Consider the following 13917-nt stretch of genomic DNA (forward strand, 5'->3'; position numbering starts at 1 on the left):
CAAAGAAAAAATGACGTGTATTGGCACTTTTATGAGTTTATAATTGATTAAATAATATAACTCAGTGACCAAGCTAGGGCGGCCCACATTTTCATGACCTAAAAAAAAAAAAGCGGCAGTCACGCGGAAATGACGTCACATCATCTTCGTCGTCCTTTCTAGAAAAAAATGGCAGCTGTTGACATCGACGTGCCGGTTGATGCCGAGCCTCAGCTTCACAATGCGGGCGATTTGGAACGGTAAGTGGGGACTTTATTTGCCTCTTACGGCGCCTAATAATGTTGATGATAAATTGTATTGAAAACTTTTCAAGAGAGGAACGCCGTCGTTGTGGACAAGTATCCGACTCAACATTGCTATCGTTGATGCTAACCTAACAACAAGCATGCACCTAAAACTGAACTAACGATCCGAATCAGTTTTGGTTTTGTAACTGTATACTTGTAATTCTTCATTCGAAACATTTCCGTTGAAGTCAACTATAAACCTCAATAGATTACTCGGTTTTGCCAAACTGTTTCTATCACATGTTCGTCTTCAGGAATTTCAACATTTAGTAGCGTTTTTGAGTGATACACGGTGGCCAAATATTAGAACAACGAGGAAAAAAAGGGTTTGGTAATTATAATCATTACGTATTCAACAGCACGAGTTAAATGTCCTCAGTTTCCCCAAAATCACCAAAGCTATTATTATCTTAAAAAAAATGTCACTGGAAATGTATTGGCTGCCATTGACGGCGCTTTCAGTGAGAAATCAGACAAGTCATCACACGCAAAATATCACTGTGAATGTCAAAGCTTTTATTTTGTGTAAAAAACCTTCATTTTGGATAAATACCGTTTTTCCAACCAGTCTTCACTAGAAAGCGGTCAAATAATTTCCAATTCATGACTAAGTCAGTTCACGTAGAAGCAAATGTTGACTGCAACAAGATATTTTTGGCAACTGCATAGCAGGTACTTCTTGTATGGTGTCAGTCCAGTCCAAATTGTTGCCATTTGACACGGTCATGACACAATTACAGGATGTGAATGTCGCTTTCTAAATTTAGAGAGAACTTACTAACCACTCTTAAATTTGGGATCAATTTTATAGTTGACTAACTTCACTTTCTGCTTTTCGTTTCACTTTTTCAGTCAAGCTGAAGGCTTCAAAGAACAGGGCAATGCATTCTACAGCAAAAAAGATTACTCCGAGGCTTTTAATTACTACACAAAGGCAATTGGTAGGATAATTCCACTATTACAGGTGACTTAATGTGAAAATGAATCTGGCATTGTTTCTAATTTGAATTCCCTTCCAAGATACGTGTCCCACAAATGCCAGCTATTACGGCAACAGGGCAGCCACCTTGATGATGCTCTTCCGCTTCCGAGAGGCTCTGGAAGATTCCCAGCAGGCCGTGCGATTGGACGACTGTTTCATGAAGGTAGGTCACTTTCATTTTTGACCGGCTCCCCCTGGATGAGTCATTTTTTTACCAAGCGGTTCCGCTCCTTTCCTCTCTCCAGGGTCATTTACGTGAAGGCAAGTGCCACCTGTCCTTGGGGAACGCCATGGCGGCTGTTCGTTGCTTCCAGAAGGTTCTGGATCTGGAGCCCAGCAACAGAGAAGCACAGCAAGAGGTGGGAGTGTCATTTTTGTTTTTTTGGGGGTTCAAAACAATGCTCATGGGCATTTTCTTTCTTAATTCCAGAACAAGAATGCAGAAACTTTGCTGGAATTTGAGCGACTGGCCGAGTTTGGCTTCGAGAAGCGAGACTTCAGAAAGGTAAACGCATAAGTGCAAAGTCACCACAAATAATTTGGGCCAATGGAGCTTTGAATTTCACTGACGGGGGTTTTTCTGTATGACGATAGTGAAAGACGAACCAGAATGCTCTAAAAATTAAAACACTGGGGTCGCATCAACAATATCCCCAATGCCTTTCACATTATTTCCACAATAAGTTTTAGCATATCTAGTAGAAAAAATAATTGACACTCATTCTTAGCCTATGTGATATTAACAAATGATGGGAACCTTTTGCCACCATTACCTTATATACCAAAAGTACCTTTTTTTTATCTTCCCAATCTAGGTGGTTTATTGTATGGACCGGGCCTTAGCTCTGGCGTCGGCCTGCCACCGCTTCAAAATCCTCAAGGCCGAGTGTCTGGCGCTCATAGGACGTTATCCCGAAGCTCAGTCCGTCGCCAGGTAGACACCACCCCCACCATGTGGATTTTTCATACCTTTTGATATTGACCTTCCACTATTCACTAGCGATATCCTGAGGATGGACTCCACCAATGCCGACGCTCTTTACGTCCGAGGCTTGTGTCTATACTACGAGGACTGCATCGATAAGGCCGTACAGTTTTTCGTGCAGGCCCTGCGCATGGCGCCAGACCACGAAAAGGCCCGGCTTGCCTGCAGGGTTAGTTGAGATGTTTTTTTTTTTTTTTTTTTATGAATACATTTTTTTGATTTAAGATGGTGATGTCTTTCAGAACGCCAAAGCATTGAAAGCCAAGAAAGAAGAAGGAAACCTGACATTCAAGAACAATAGCTACGAAGCCGCCTATCAGCTATATAGCGAAGCCCTCAGGATAGACCCCAACAACATCAAGACCAACGCCAAACTTTACTGCAACAGAGCCGCGGCAGGAGCCAAGGTAAACAAACAATAAGATTAATCAATGTACCAGGTTAGACGAAAGACACATAAATCATCAGGGAACAAATGAATGCTTTCTGCCAAGATACTGCTGTTTTTTTAATGAGATTTCTTGCTTGGCCATAGATGAATAAACAAAGTCAAGCCATCGAAGACTGCACCAGTGCCATCAAACTTGACGACACCTACATCAAAGCTTACTTGAGAAGAGCGCAGTGGTATGTGTCCAAGTGTAACATAATGATTAGAAACCCACAATTGATTTTTTTTTTAAAACCTTTTATGGATTATGGCCATTAGTTACGAACGATTACCGTATTTTTTCGCATATGAAAGGGTTCAATGCTCAGTTCATTTTGTCTTGCCCCAGTTTCATGGACACGGAGCAGTACGAAGAGGCTGTCCGCGACTATGAGAAAGTGTACCAGACCGAAAAAACATCAGGTAGGCTTTTTATTTCCCCCGACTAATTGACTGGCCGCTTTATGTAAACGGCTCGTGTGCGTCCAGACCACAAACACTTGCTAAAGACGGCCAAGTTGGAGCTGAAAAAAAGCAAGAGGAAAGATTACTACAAGGTTTTAGGCGTGGGCAAGAATGCCACAGACGATGAGATTAAGAAGGCCTACCGCAAACGCGCCCTGATGCACCACCCGGGTATGCGTCTTCAATTTTGTCATGCAGTGGATTTGGAAATGGGTCTGACTATTTTATTATTATTGTCCATCGCAGACCGCCACAGTGCAGCCACTCCTGAAGTTCAAAAGGAAGAGGAAAAGAAATTCAAAGAAGTTGGAGAGGCCTTCACTGTCCTGTCAGACCCCAAAAAGAAGACCCGTTACGATAACGGCCACGACCTTGGGGACGATGGCACCTTCGATGGCGGAGGTATGTTATCCGTGTAGCCGCTAGATGGCGACATGTTTGTTATTCCACTCAAGGGACCGCACAAATATTTGAAGAGAAGAAAAAATATCTAAATTGGAGCTTGGTTTCAAAATTTGATTATCTGTTTTTATTTTTACTTAGATGTGGACGCAAACAACATTTTCAGAGCTTTCTTTGGTGGCCACACTGGCGGATTTACTTTTGAGACCAGTGCAGGTAAGGCTATTATTTTGTACTGACTTGAAATAATTTGTTAAAATATAAATCAAATCCTGCAAGTATTTTTTTTCACAAAAATATTATTATTCAAATGGCAAGTTTTGGGGGGCCTTCACTGTATTAAGAATCAAGTTTTTATTTTATTTTAGTCTTACTTTGCCCAAATACTGATTTGTTTCCTTTCATTTTTCCCCCCTCAGATTCTGGACCTGGAAATATGTTTTTTCAGTTTGGTTAAATATACAAAACAGGTTGTCAACAATTTAAAGTGCAGCTCTCCGGTTACTGCATCATGTTGTAGCCACACCTGAAATGTACCAATATTCTCCAGATTTTTGGATTCAATGCAAAATTGCTACTAAAAAGAACGCAATGCCACTTACTAAGTCAAGAAAAGAGCACCGTCGGATTTTGCTGCTAATGCTGACATGTAAACAACCAATTCCGTTGTTGTGCTCTCGTTAAAGTGCAAATGGAAGCATCATATTAGATGAATTTTAGGTAAGCACGTGTGCTCATTTGGTCTTTTTTTTTTTTTTCCTCGTGGGATGAGCTTGTCAATAACAGACCTCAGGGCATCCAAACAAAGGACTCCCTTACGCTATCATTCTTCAATGTAGAATTCTTGAATGTAAAGTCCATAAATGTTTCTTCTCCCCCACAGTCTTTTAATTCCTTCTGTTCTATTTATACATTTAAACCTTACATCCAAGTATTCATGTTTGCCATAAATACTGGAAGCAAAAGCATTTCCAGGGACAAACGTAGAATTAGACGGAAAATAATACCGAATGAAATTCAAAGATCATAGTTGGATTGCATGCTATGTGAAATAAAGTACTTTTGATCACAGACACCCTTTTAAACATGTTTAAGGCCTATGAAAACTACTAGCAAAACTGCTAATTCGTGTTTTGTATGATTTTATTTCTAAGTGTATGCTCAAGAGTCCTGTATTTCCTATAAATAAAGACTCTTAATTGCTATGCAGTACTTCCAAGTTGTTTATTAAGGACGTTATTATGGGACTTTATATTGTAGACTACTATTGTGATTCAATCGGTGTAACCATTTTTTGAATTGTTTAACAAATACCAATACTATTAAATCATATTTAATGTTATGCTTTATGTTCCTTTTTAAAAGTAAAATTACTATAATTAACAAGTATTTTAATATTTAAAATACAGCAGCAGGCACTGTATACATGACGTTGCCGTCTTGCCTGACGTCATCCTTTCATTTCTTTCAGAACGTCCGGTGACTGGCTGTGGGCGTGACCGGTGCCAACACATGACCTCGACAGAGCCAATTAGAAGGCCTGGTTGACGCCTCGCTCAACTCGCCAGATTATGGTGCGACGACGGGCGAGTTCGGCGGCTGGTTGGCTGGCAACGAGCACGAGAAAGTTGCCCTATAACATCAACGTCGTTTTTTAACCCAGGGTGCATCTTCTTAACTCAAGAAAGCCGCTGACTTTGTCGTCGAGGTAAGTGCGTGCATGCATGCCCTCCCGGTGCTCGGACGACGCCCTCAATTGGTCAGCGTGGCCGCCTGACGTTAGCTAGTTTGTTAGCTTTAGTGACAGCTCGACGTTAGCGGGGATACGTGACGTGAGGTGATGCTCTTTATGATTCATCATAATGTAAATGCAAACATTTTGTCTTTGTGGCTTTTAAATATAACCACGTCTTGTTCATCTTTAAATGTCCTTTTCCTATAGATGCAAACTAACCTTATAGTAGAGGGGTGAAAAGGAGAGATGCCAGCCAAAATAGTTTACTAGACTCAATTTGAGAGTATTACGTCCACACAAAGATGACATTCAGAAACACTAAGCAATACTTTTATTTAAAACCACTGCACGTATATTTTTGATGCCTTTTCATATTACAGTTTCAAAGTTGTTTATAAAGTTTTGATTGAAAAAAAAAACCACTAAGTGACTACCTACTATGACTTGATCGTATATTCCTGTTAATTGAATGGGAGGGAGTTCATTGTTAACTGTTTACTCAACACATTGAAATTTAAAATGATGACCCATCATGTTACTGCATATCTGGTATTAAAAGTTGGAATCATACAATTGAACATTGTAGTTGACTGTAGCAAATAATGTAAAGTCAACTAGTCTTCAAGTATGCATCAAACTAGGTCATATGTCAGTGAAATTTACATTTCTACTTTTACTTTTTGTCAACAATGAAAATAACTCCACCCACCTCTGGGATTAATTTTGTAACTACTCTTTAGTTCTCTCCATTCAGTAGCTATCGTCCTATCTCTAGTCAAATATTGAGATTAATCTTATCTGTCCTGCTCATAAAAGTTGATCCCAAGACCAGGCGGGGTTAGTTGCAGACAAGTTTCGCCAGCCATCAACTTGTTCCACTTCCTTTTCAACCAGGGTTCAAACTCTTGAGCAAGTGGGTTTGGAGAAAAAGCCGGTCTGACCGCATGCGGGCGAGGCCTCCAAATACTCGAGTTAAAGCAATAGTAGTCGTAGTAGTTAGACCTGTCATTATAGTAAAATCCTAATGAGGTAATCTCATGTGCAATTGGACAGCAGTAGTTCAATTTCTTTTTTTAATGGAGTTGGCAGCTTTTGCTATTGTTCAGAGTAAGTTACAATTGCAAAACCCAGAAAATGGTCTCATTAGTTGCTTGTTGATTTGTGGTCTTGCAGCCAATCATCAATTCTGAGCAGCGTAAAGATATACAGTTGACATTTTTACAGAGTTGACTTTCAAGTCTGAGTGTTTTCCCATTGGCAAGATTGTTATGAAATTGGTAGTGGAACAGAGCGTTCCGTCCGTGTCAGTTGAAGGACAAACTGTCATCCTGAAAAAGGTCACTCCAGCGCTGCCATGTCGGCGAAGGCCATCTCGGAACAGACGGGCAAGGAGTTCTTGTCCAAGTACATCTGCGACTCGTCAGCTGTGCAGAACCGCTACCGCTACGCCAGCTTTAGCGCCGAGAGCGACTGGACCAGCCTGACCAAGGAGCACCCATGGCTACTCACAGAGGTACCGAATCAATATATCAACTACTATTTTTTACAGCAACTCAAGCACCCTTATACCATTCAAATTGATGGATTGCGATTGTTATTTTGATTTGTCTGCTTTCTCCCAACAGAGACTGGTGGTCAAACCGGATCAGCTTATCAAGCGACGTGGGCAGTTGGGTCTGGTGGGCATCAACTTGGACCTGGCCGGTGTTCAGGATTGGCTCAAAAGCCGTCTCATGAGAGAAACCACAGTAAGTCAACTAGTTTTCTATCCGTGTAGGCCGTGTTGACTTTGGTTCCACCCTGGCCGGGCGTGAGCGTACATATACCAAAGTTGTGTGTTAGGTAATGTCTGTGTAGGTGCTAGATCTATTCTGGGCTAATTTACATGGAAAGGTGCATTGCAGCAGCAAAAGGGAGTGGGTGTGGCAAATGCTGTTTGTCTAGCATGCAGCTTTGTGATGTCAAGTGTTTTTTTCCACAGGTGGGCAAGGCCAAGGGAGTTCTGAAGAAATTCCTCATTGAGCCTTTTGTTCCTCACAAACAGGCAAGTCGGCCCATGTGGATTGTTTTTGTTTTTCTCAGAATGGAAAAGTTGGTCAAATAGTGACTACTGCAAAGCTTTAAAAGTGCCCTCTACAACTTTATTACCAGGACGAGGAGTTTTACGTGTGCATTTACGCCACCCGTGAAGGCGACCACGTGCTTTTCCACCACCAAGGCGGCGTGGAGGTGGGCGACGTGGACGCCAAAGCCCAGCGGTTGAGCGTGGCCGTGGGCGACAAGCTGAGCAAGGATCAAGTGACCAAGCGGCTGCTGGCGCACATTCCCAACGACAAAAAGGAGTGCGTCTTGACCTCAGTTTTTGATGGGGAGCATTCCGCTCTCGGTTATTCACTTTACGGCATGTGGGTCAGCTGATCCTTAATCGTGTTGATGTTGTCCTCGCAGAGTCGTGGCCAGCTTCATCGTCGGGCTTTTCGCGCTTTATGAGGATCTGTATTTCACATACCTGGAGATCAACCCATTAGGTAAAATGAATGTCATAAAAATATTTAAGAAAAAAAGGCCAATGTTTGAATTGAGTCATGAGTTAACCTGATGTTTCTCCTTGTAAGTTGTCACCGGAGATGGCGTTTACGTCCTGGACATGGCAGCCAAAATCGACGCCACGGCTGATTACCTCTGCAAGTCCAAGTGGGGTGACGTGGAATTCCCGCCTCCTTTTGGCAGGGAAGCTTATCCGGAGGTGAGAATGTGAAGGACAGACTGTAAAAACATTTTGACCGTTGCTGGGTATCTGGGAGTAACATTTCAAAGAATTTCTTAGTAGGAAATTTAATTTTGTATCCACTGTACAATCTTCCGCGTAGGAGGCTTACATCGCTGACCTGGATGCCAAGAGCGGTGCCAGTCTCAAGTTAACCTTGCTCAACCCTCGGGGCAGGATTTGGACCATGGTGGCAGGGGGCGGGGCTTCTGTTGTGTACAGGTACACTTTAAGAGGTTAAATGCTTTATTTTCTTAGCTAAGCAACATTCTTTTTCTGCACATACAGTGACACAATCTGCGACCTGGGCGGCGTGGACGAGCTGGCAAACTACGGCGAGTACTCTGGCGCACCCAGCGAGCAGCAGACCTACGACTACGCCAAAACTATTCTCTCGCTCATGACCCGCGAAAAGCACCCCGAAGGTCCGCCCATTTTTCGTGCTCGTTACCCAAGTATGTGACTGTTGGTGTTGTATTTCAAGTGGCCACGTTTGTGTCGTCCTACAGGGAAGGTGCTGATCATTGGCGGAAGTATTGCTAACTTTACCAATGTAGCCGCCACATTCAAGGTATGTAGCAACTTGCTACATAGTTTAGCTAAGTTCACATTGTGGGCTTTGTGATTTGTGTCCTCAGGGCATTGTCAGGGCTATTAAAGACTACCAAGGCCCTCTGAAGGAGACCGAGGTCACCATCTTTGTTCGACGGGGTGGGCCCAACTACCAGGAGGGACTCAGGGTCATGGGAGAAGTGGGTGAGGTGACACGATACGCCACGGCACCCCCATGGCACACCTCACTTTTGCTAGCATTGGACAACAATGGCTCATTAATCATTTTTTTCTTGTTTTAGGAAAGACCACTGGTATTCCAATCCACGTATTTGGCACAGAAACCCACATGACGGCCATTGTGGGCATGGCAATGGGCCACAAGCCCATCCCCAACCAGCCGCCAACGGACGCCCACACGGCTAACTTTCTCTTGAATTCTAGCAACAACGTGATGGTATTTTTTAGGAATTTAGAGGTCAGCGTGACTTATTTGTGGTCACAATCGTAAACACGTCTTTTCTTTTGGTCCGCCAGACTCCGGCCACCACTAGGACCGCCTCCTTCTCCGAAGCTAGGCCGTCCAATGACGTCACTCCTGCCAAAAAGTCCAAAGCGGGTTCCCCAGGAGGTATTTGAACCCGCCACTGCTAACGTCTCCTTCAGCTTTCACGTCCGCTTACCTTTTTTGTCCCTCCCCTTGATTCATTTCTTCTACTTTTCCTTTTTTTTCTTTTTTTTTTTTTCTTCTTCCCTCCCCAACCTGTCCACTCGCTCATCTTTTTTTCCCGTGCTTATGTCTCTAAGACCCTCTTCATTCTTTACCGTGGCCTCTGAAGAATGTGGTCACGTGTTGGAAAGGTAAGTTTTGGTTTTGCCCCGCCCCCTTCTGCTGCTGCTCTGAATTCACGCCCTGCTTTAAAGAGCATTCTACGCTAAAAAAGGCGGGTGCTTTTTCATCAACTCTGGCTAAATTGTACGGTTTAAGGTGCAAAAAAGAGTTTGACACCCCTGCTGTCTTAGTCAAAATTGCTTTTTTTCCCCCAGAAGGTGAATACTTCCACTTAGTCCAAACACGCTGGGCTTTGCATGAAGTACATATTTGCATTCTGGAACGTTTGCACTGCCATTGAATTCTGGGTTGACTAGCTTCTATTGCCGTCAATGGCAACCTTGGTGTTAAACTGCTGCTCTGCAGATAATATTTCCCTAAAGTGTGTCAGAAGATGAACTGTTTGGATCAAGCTCTGGTCTGCAGTGACTTTCCTTTGTGCTGTTTTGTGCCTCCTAACCAGCCCAGCTTGCATTAAATCCCGTCTTCTATTACTAGAAACTAAATACAATGTTGTTGTGCTCTTTAGCCAAAGCCACCACGCTGTTCAGCAAGCACACCAAAGCCGTGGTCTGGGGCATGCAGACGCGAGCCGTTCAAGGAATGCTGGATTTTGACTACGTGTGTTCCCGGGATGAACCCTCCGTCACCGCCATGGTTTACCCCTTCACGTAGGTTACCGCGTCGAAATTGTCATTCGGCCAAAAGGCCTTTTTTTCAACCCTTCTTTAATGGGTATAAACATCCATTTACTGAATAGTGGGGATCACAAGCAGAAGTTCTACTGGGGACACAAAGAGATCCTGTTGCCGGTCTACAAAAACATGGCCGACGCCATGAAGAAGCACCCCGAGGTGGACGTGATGATAAGTTTTGCGTCCCTCCGCTCTGCCTTCGATAGCACAGTAGAAGCCATGCAGCATCCGCAGGTAGTTTTTATTTGTATTTTTTTTTTCAACAGCTAGGTTGCTAGCATGCATAAATGTGTTTTGTTGTCGGATTAGATTCACACCATCGCCATCATCGCCGAGGGGATCCCCGAAGCGCTGACTCGGAAAATAATCAAGACGGCGGACGAGAAAGGCATCACCATCATCGGGCCCGCCACGGTAAAAAGCAAGCCTACTAAAACATGATCACTGCTAGTATGGAAAAAAAATCCACTTTAGCTTGACTGGCTAGCTTGCAGCTTTAGTGTTAGCATCTTTTCCGGCATATATATGGCAGCTTCTGCATAGCACTCTTTAAATATCTGCACTTCAGGTTGGTGGAATCAAACCAGGCTGTTTCAAGATCGGCAACACGGGCGGTATGTTGGACAACATCCTAGCCTCCAAGTTGTATCGCCCCGGTAGCGTGGCGTACGTTTCGCGTTCGGGGGGCATGTCCAACGAGCTCAACAACATCATCTCTCGCACTACTGACGGCGTCTATGAGGGTGTGGCCATCGGAGGAGACAGGTATGACGCCTTGGCTGTTCTCTCTCCTGTTTCTATTGTCTCCCTGACTAAATATGTTTGATTAGGTACCCTGGCTCCACCTTTATGGACCATGTGGTCCGCTACCAGGACACTCCGGGCATTCAGATGATTGTGGTGCTGGGAGAGGTAGAGTGCAATTTTACATTTTATCCATCTATTGTGATGAGTATGATTTATTTTTTTTAATAACATACTTAAACTATTTCCTATGTTCATTCAGATTGGTGGCACAGACGAGTACAACATTTGTCAAGGGATTAAGGAGGGCAGAATTACCAAACCGGTCGTGGGCTGGTGTATCGGAACGTGCGCCACCATGTTTGCATCAGAGGTTTGTTTGATGGCTGAATTTCTGAAATAAATAAAATATATTTTTGTCATTTGGATGACATTTTTCTCCTACTTGATCAGGTTCAATTCGGCCACGCCGGTGCATGTGCCAATCAAGCATCAGAGACGGCCGTGGCCAAGAACCAAGCCTTGAGGGACGCCGGAGCCTACGTGCCCAAGAGCTTTGACGAGCTGGGTGATGTCATTAGGTGAAAAATCACTACTTCCCAACCCATCTTAACATTTGTATCATTTTTAATGGCTTCTTCATCCTATCAAACAGGACGGTTTACGATGAACTGGTAGCCAGTGGGACCATTGTTCCCGCTCAGGAGGTGCCGCCCCCAACAGTACCCATGGACTACTCCTGGGCTAGGGTAAAAATCTTCATTTTTAAGCTGTTTTGTGCTTTGGAGCACCACCTCATGGTTAGTCTCTCTCTAGGAACTGGGTCTTATCCGTAAACCCGCCTCCTTCATGACCAGCATTTGTGACGAGCGAGGTCAGGAGCTCATTTACGCTGGCATGCCCATTACTGAGGTCTTCAAAGAGGAGATGGGCTTAGGAGGAGTGCTGGGACTTCTCTGGTTCCAACGCAGGTTTGTCAATATAACAAAGAAAGAAAAAAACACCATTGTATTTAACATTTTTGATATTTTAACGTCTCCAGGTTGCCCCGCTACGCCTGCCAATTCATCGAAATGTGTCTAATGGTGACGGCCGACCACGGCCCCGCCGTTTCCGGCGCCCACAACACCATCGTCTGTGCGCGAGCCGGCAAAGACCTTATTTCCAGCCTCACGTCCGGCCTGCTCACCATTGTCAGTGCTCGTGACTCGTTTTATTTATTGTTTTTCTTAGAATTTTTGTCTTTAAGACTTTTTTCCTTCTTTCCAGGGCGACCGTTTTGGTGGCGCCTTGGACGCAGCCGCCAAACAGTTCAGCAAAGCCTTTGACAGCGTCACGCCGCCGATGGAGTTTGTCGAGAAGATGAAGAAAGACGGAAAGCTTATCATGGGTATTGGACACCGCGTCAAATCGGTAAGTGTCGAAGATCTAAATGTTTGTTGTTGTACCGTTCCCACGAAAGTTAGCATTAAGCTAGTTGGCTTATTTTTAATTGCTCTGCAAAATGGCTTGGCGCTCATTCATCAAACTTTTCCTGTCATTGCAGATCAACAACCCAGACATGCGAGTGCAAATTTTAATGGACTTTGTGAAGCAGCACTTCCCTTCCACTCAGCTTCTCGATTATGCTTTAGCTGTGGAAAAGATCACCACCTCCAAGGTAGTAACCATTTAAAGGAAGCCAGGCCATGTGTTTCCGGATCCACCATCTTTTCTATTTACCTCCAGAAACCTAATCTGATCCTCAACGTCGACGGGTTCATCGGCGTGGCTTTCGTGGACCTGCTCAGGACGTGTGGTGGCTTCACACGGTAAGATCCGTTTGAAAGAAGACGAACGGGTGTGTTGTGCATTAAGTATTGTCTGACATGTGACCTTCAGCGACGAGGCGGATGAATTTGTGGAGATCGGCGCACTGAATGGCATCTTTGTCCTCGGACGTAGCATGGGCTTCATCGGTGAGTGCCGACACGCCAGCGACAGCCGGGCTTTATTTATTTCAACTCTTTTACTCACTACCATTATCTAATCCCATTTTTCAGGTCACTATTTGGACCAGAAAAGGCTGAAGCAGGGCTTGTACCGTCACCCCTGGGACGACATCTCCTACGTGCTTCCCGAGCATATGTCCATGTAACTCGCAATAGGTTTACTTGTTCTGGCACTTTGCCTCCAAAAAGCACATTGCGTTCAGTCTAGTTTTTAGCGGATGAAATCCGATGTCTATTTTTCCAATTTTCTTTTTGACAAATGTGTTCACAACGGCTCTTGGATTGAGTATGAATTTGGACCGCATGGAATCAGGCAAAAAAACATACATTGTTTAGTTTGTATCAACAATCTTTATTTATTATAATAATGGTTTAGACCTTCATTTGGATTGTACATCTTGGTGCGTTTCTATCTTTTAATTTAAGGTCCATTTCAGTGACTCAGTGTAGTACTTTGTGTACCAGTGTTGCTCCCACACTAGTATGGAAACTGTTCTAAAATGACAACCTTGGTATTAGGAGAAGGGGAAAAAATGGAATCAGTTTAACTCTGATTACTACTTGTACTTTGTTTACTTTGTTTACTTTGTACAAGATTGACTATGACTGGATTTCTTCAAAGTTCCTTCTGCTTTACGTTCAGTTAATGTAAAACCAGGTGAAGACTATGACATCTACTGTATTTGCTAAAAATGAAGAAGAAAAAACATGAAGTTCAGATTTGGGAAATTTCTAAACTAAATGCCAGTCTCTGACTTTAATGATAACTTTAAGACATGTATTATTTCATTACTTATCACCTGCTTTTTTTTTAAAAGCCTTGTTGCTTTTAACTGTGAAAATATGCTCTTTTTGTAATATGCCATCAAAGTAGTTTAATAAAGACCTTAATGTTTTACTTTTCATTATGACTACTGTAATGTATAATTTAATGACGCTAATATTTTAGTTGTTTATAAGGTAATTTACCAATCAAGTGTTGTCTTTAAGATCACGTGAGCCGGAAAAAATGTCATCCGGAACTTTTGTACTGCACTGTGTTCAGTCGGT

General features: G+C 43.4%; 2 protein-coding genes across 3 annotated transcripts; both read left to right on the top strand.

Moving 5' to 3' along the window:
• The first annotated feature begins 104 nt into the window (after positions 1–104).
• LOC144211926 (dnaJ homolog subfamily C member 7-like) lies at positions 105–4763 on the top strand. The gene is made up of 14 exons (XM_077739501.1): positions 105–239; positions 1140–1228; positions 1308–1432; positions 1515–1628; positions 1700–1774; positions 2085–2203; positions 2270–2423; positions 2497–2661; positions 2790–2881; positions 3034–3107; positions 3174–3320; positions 3396–3551; positions 3693–3767; positions 3971–4763. Exons 1-14 carry the CDS (start codon positions 169–171, stop codon positions 4006–4008), a joined length of 1494 nt encoding a protein of 497 aa, XP_077595627.1. The 5' UTR covers positions 105–168; the 3' UTR covers positions 4009–4763.
• A 314-nt stretch (positions 4764–5077) lies between these two features.
• LOC144211703 (ATP-citrate synthase-like) lies at positions 5078–13772 on the top strand. 2 transcript variants are annotated; one of them, XM_077739127.1, is made up of 29 exons: positions 5078–5259; positions 6624–6799; positions 6912–7034; positions 7268–7330; positions 7438–7628; positions 7735–7814; positions 7902–8032; positions 8157–8275; positions 8342–8478; positions 8563–8624; positions 8692–8809; positions 8908–9062; positions 9143–9236; positions 9413–9466; positions 9967–10108; positions 10198–10366; positions 10442–10546; positions 10701–10897; positions 10963–11044; positions 11139–11249; positions 11330–11457; positions 11532–11625; positions 11693–11847; positions 11919–12069; positions 12146–12289; positions 12423–12536; positions 12605–12687; positions 12758–12834; positions 12919–13772. In XM_077739127.1, the coding sequence occupies exons 2-29, from the start codon at positions 6641–6643 to the stop codon at positions 13011–13013; spliced, it is 3333 nt and encodes a 1110-aa protein (XP_077595253.1). In that variant the 5' UTR covers positions 5078–5259; positions 6624–6640; the 3' UTR covers positions 13014–13772. The 2 variants fall into 2 exon arrangements, with proteins under 2 accessions (XP_077595253.1, XP_077595254.1); XM_077739128.1 differs by lacking the exon at positions 9413–9466 and having other exon boundaries at positions 5079–5259.
• The last annotated feature ends 145 nt before the right edge of the window (positions 13773–13917 follow it).

Source organism: Stigmatopora nigra, chromosome 18 (genome assembly GCF_051989575.1).
Source record: "Stigmatopora nigra isolate UIUO_SnigA chromosome 18, RoL_Snig_1.1, whole genome shotgun sequence".
NCBI classification, from domain to species: domain Eukaryota; kingdom Metazoa; phylum Chordata; class Actinopteri; order Syngnathiformes; family Syngnathidae; genus Stigmatopora; species Stigmatopora nigra.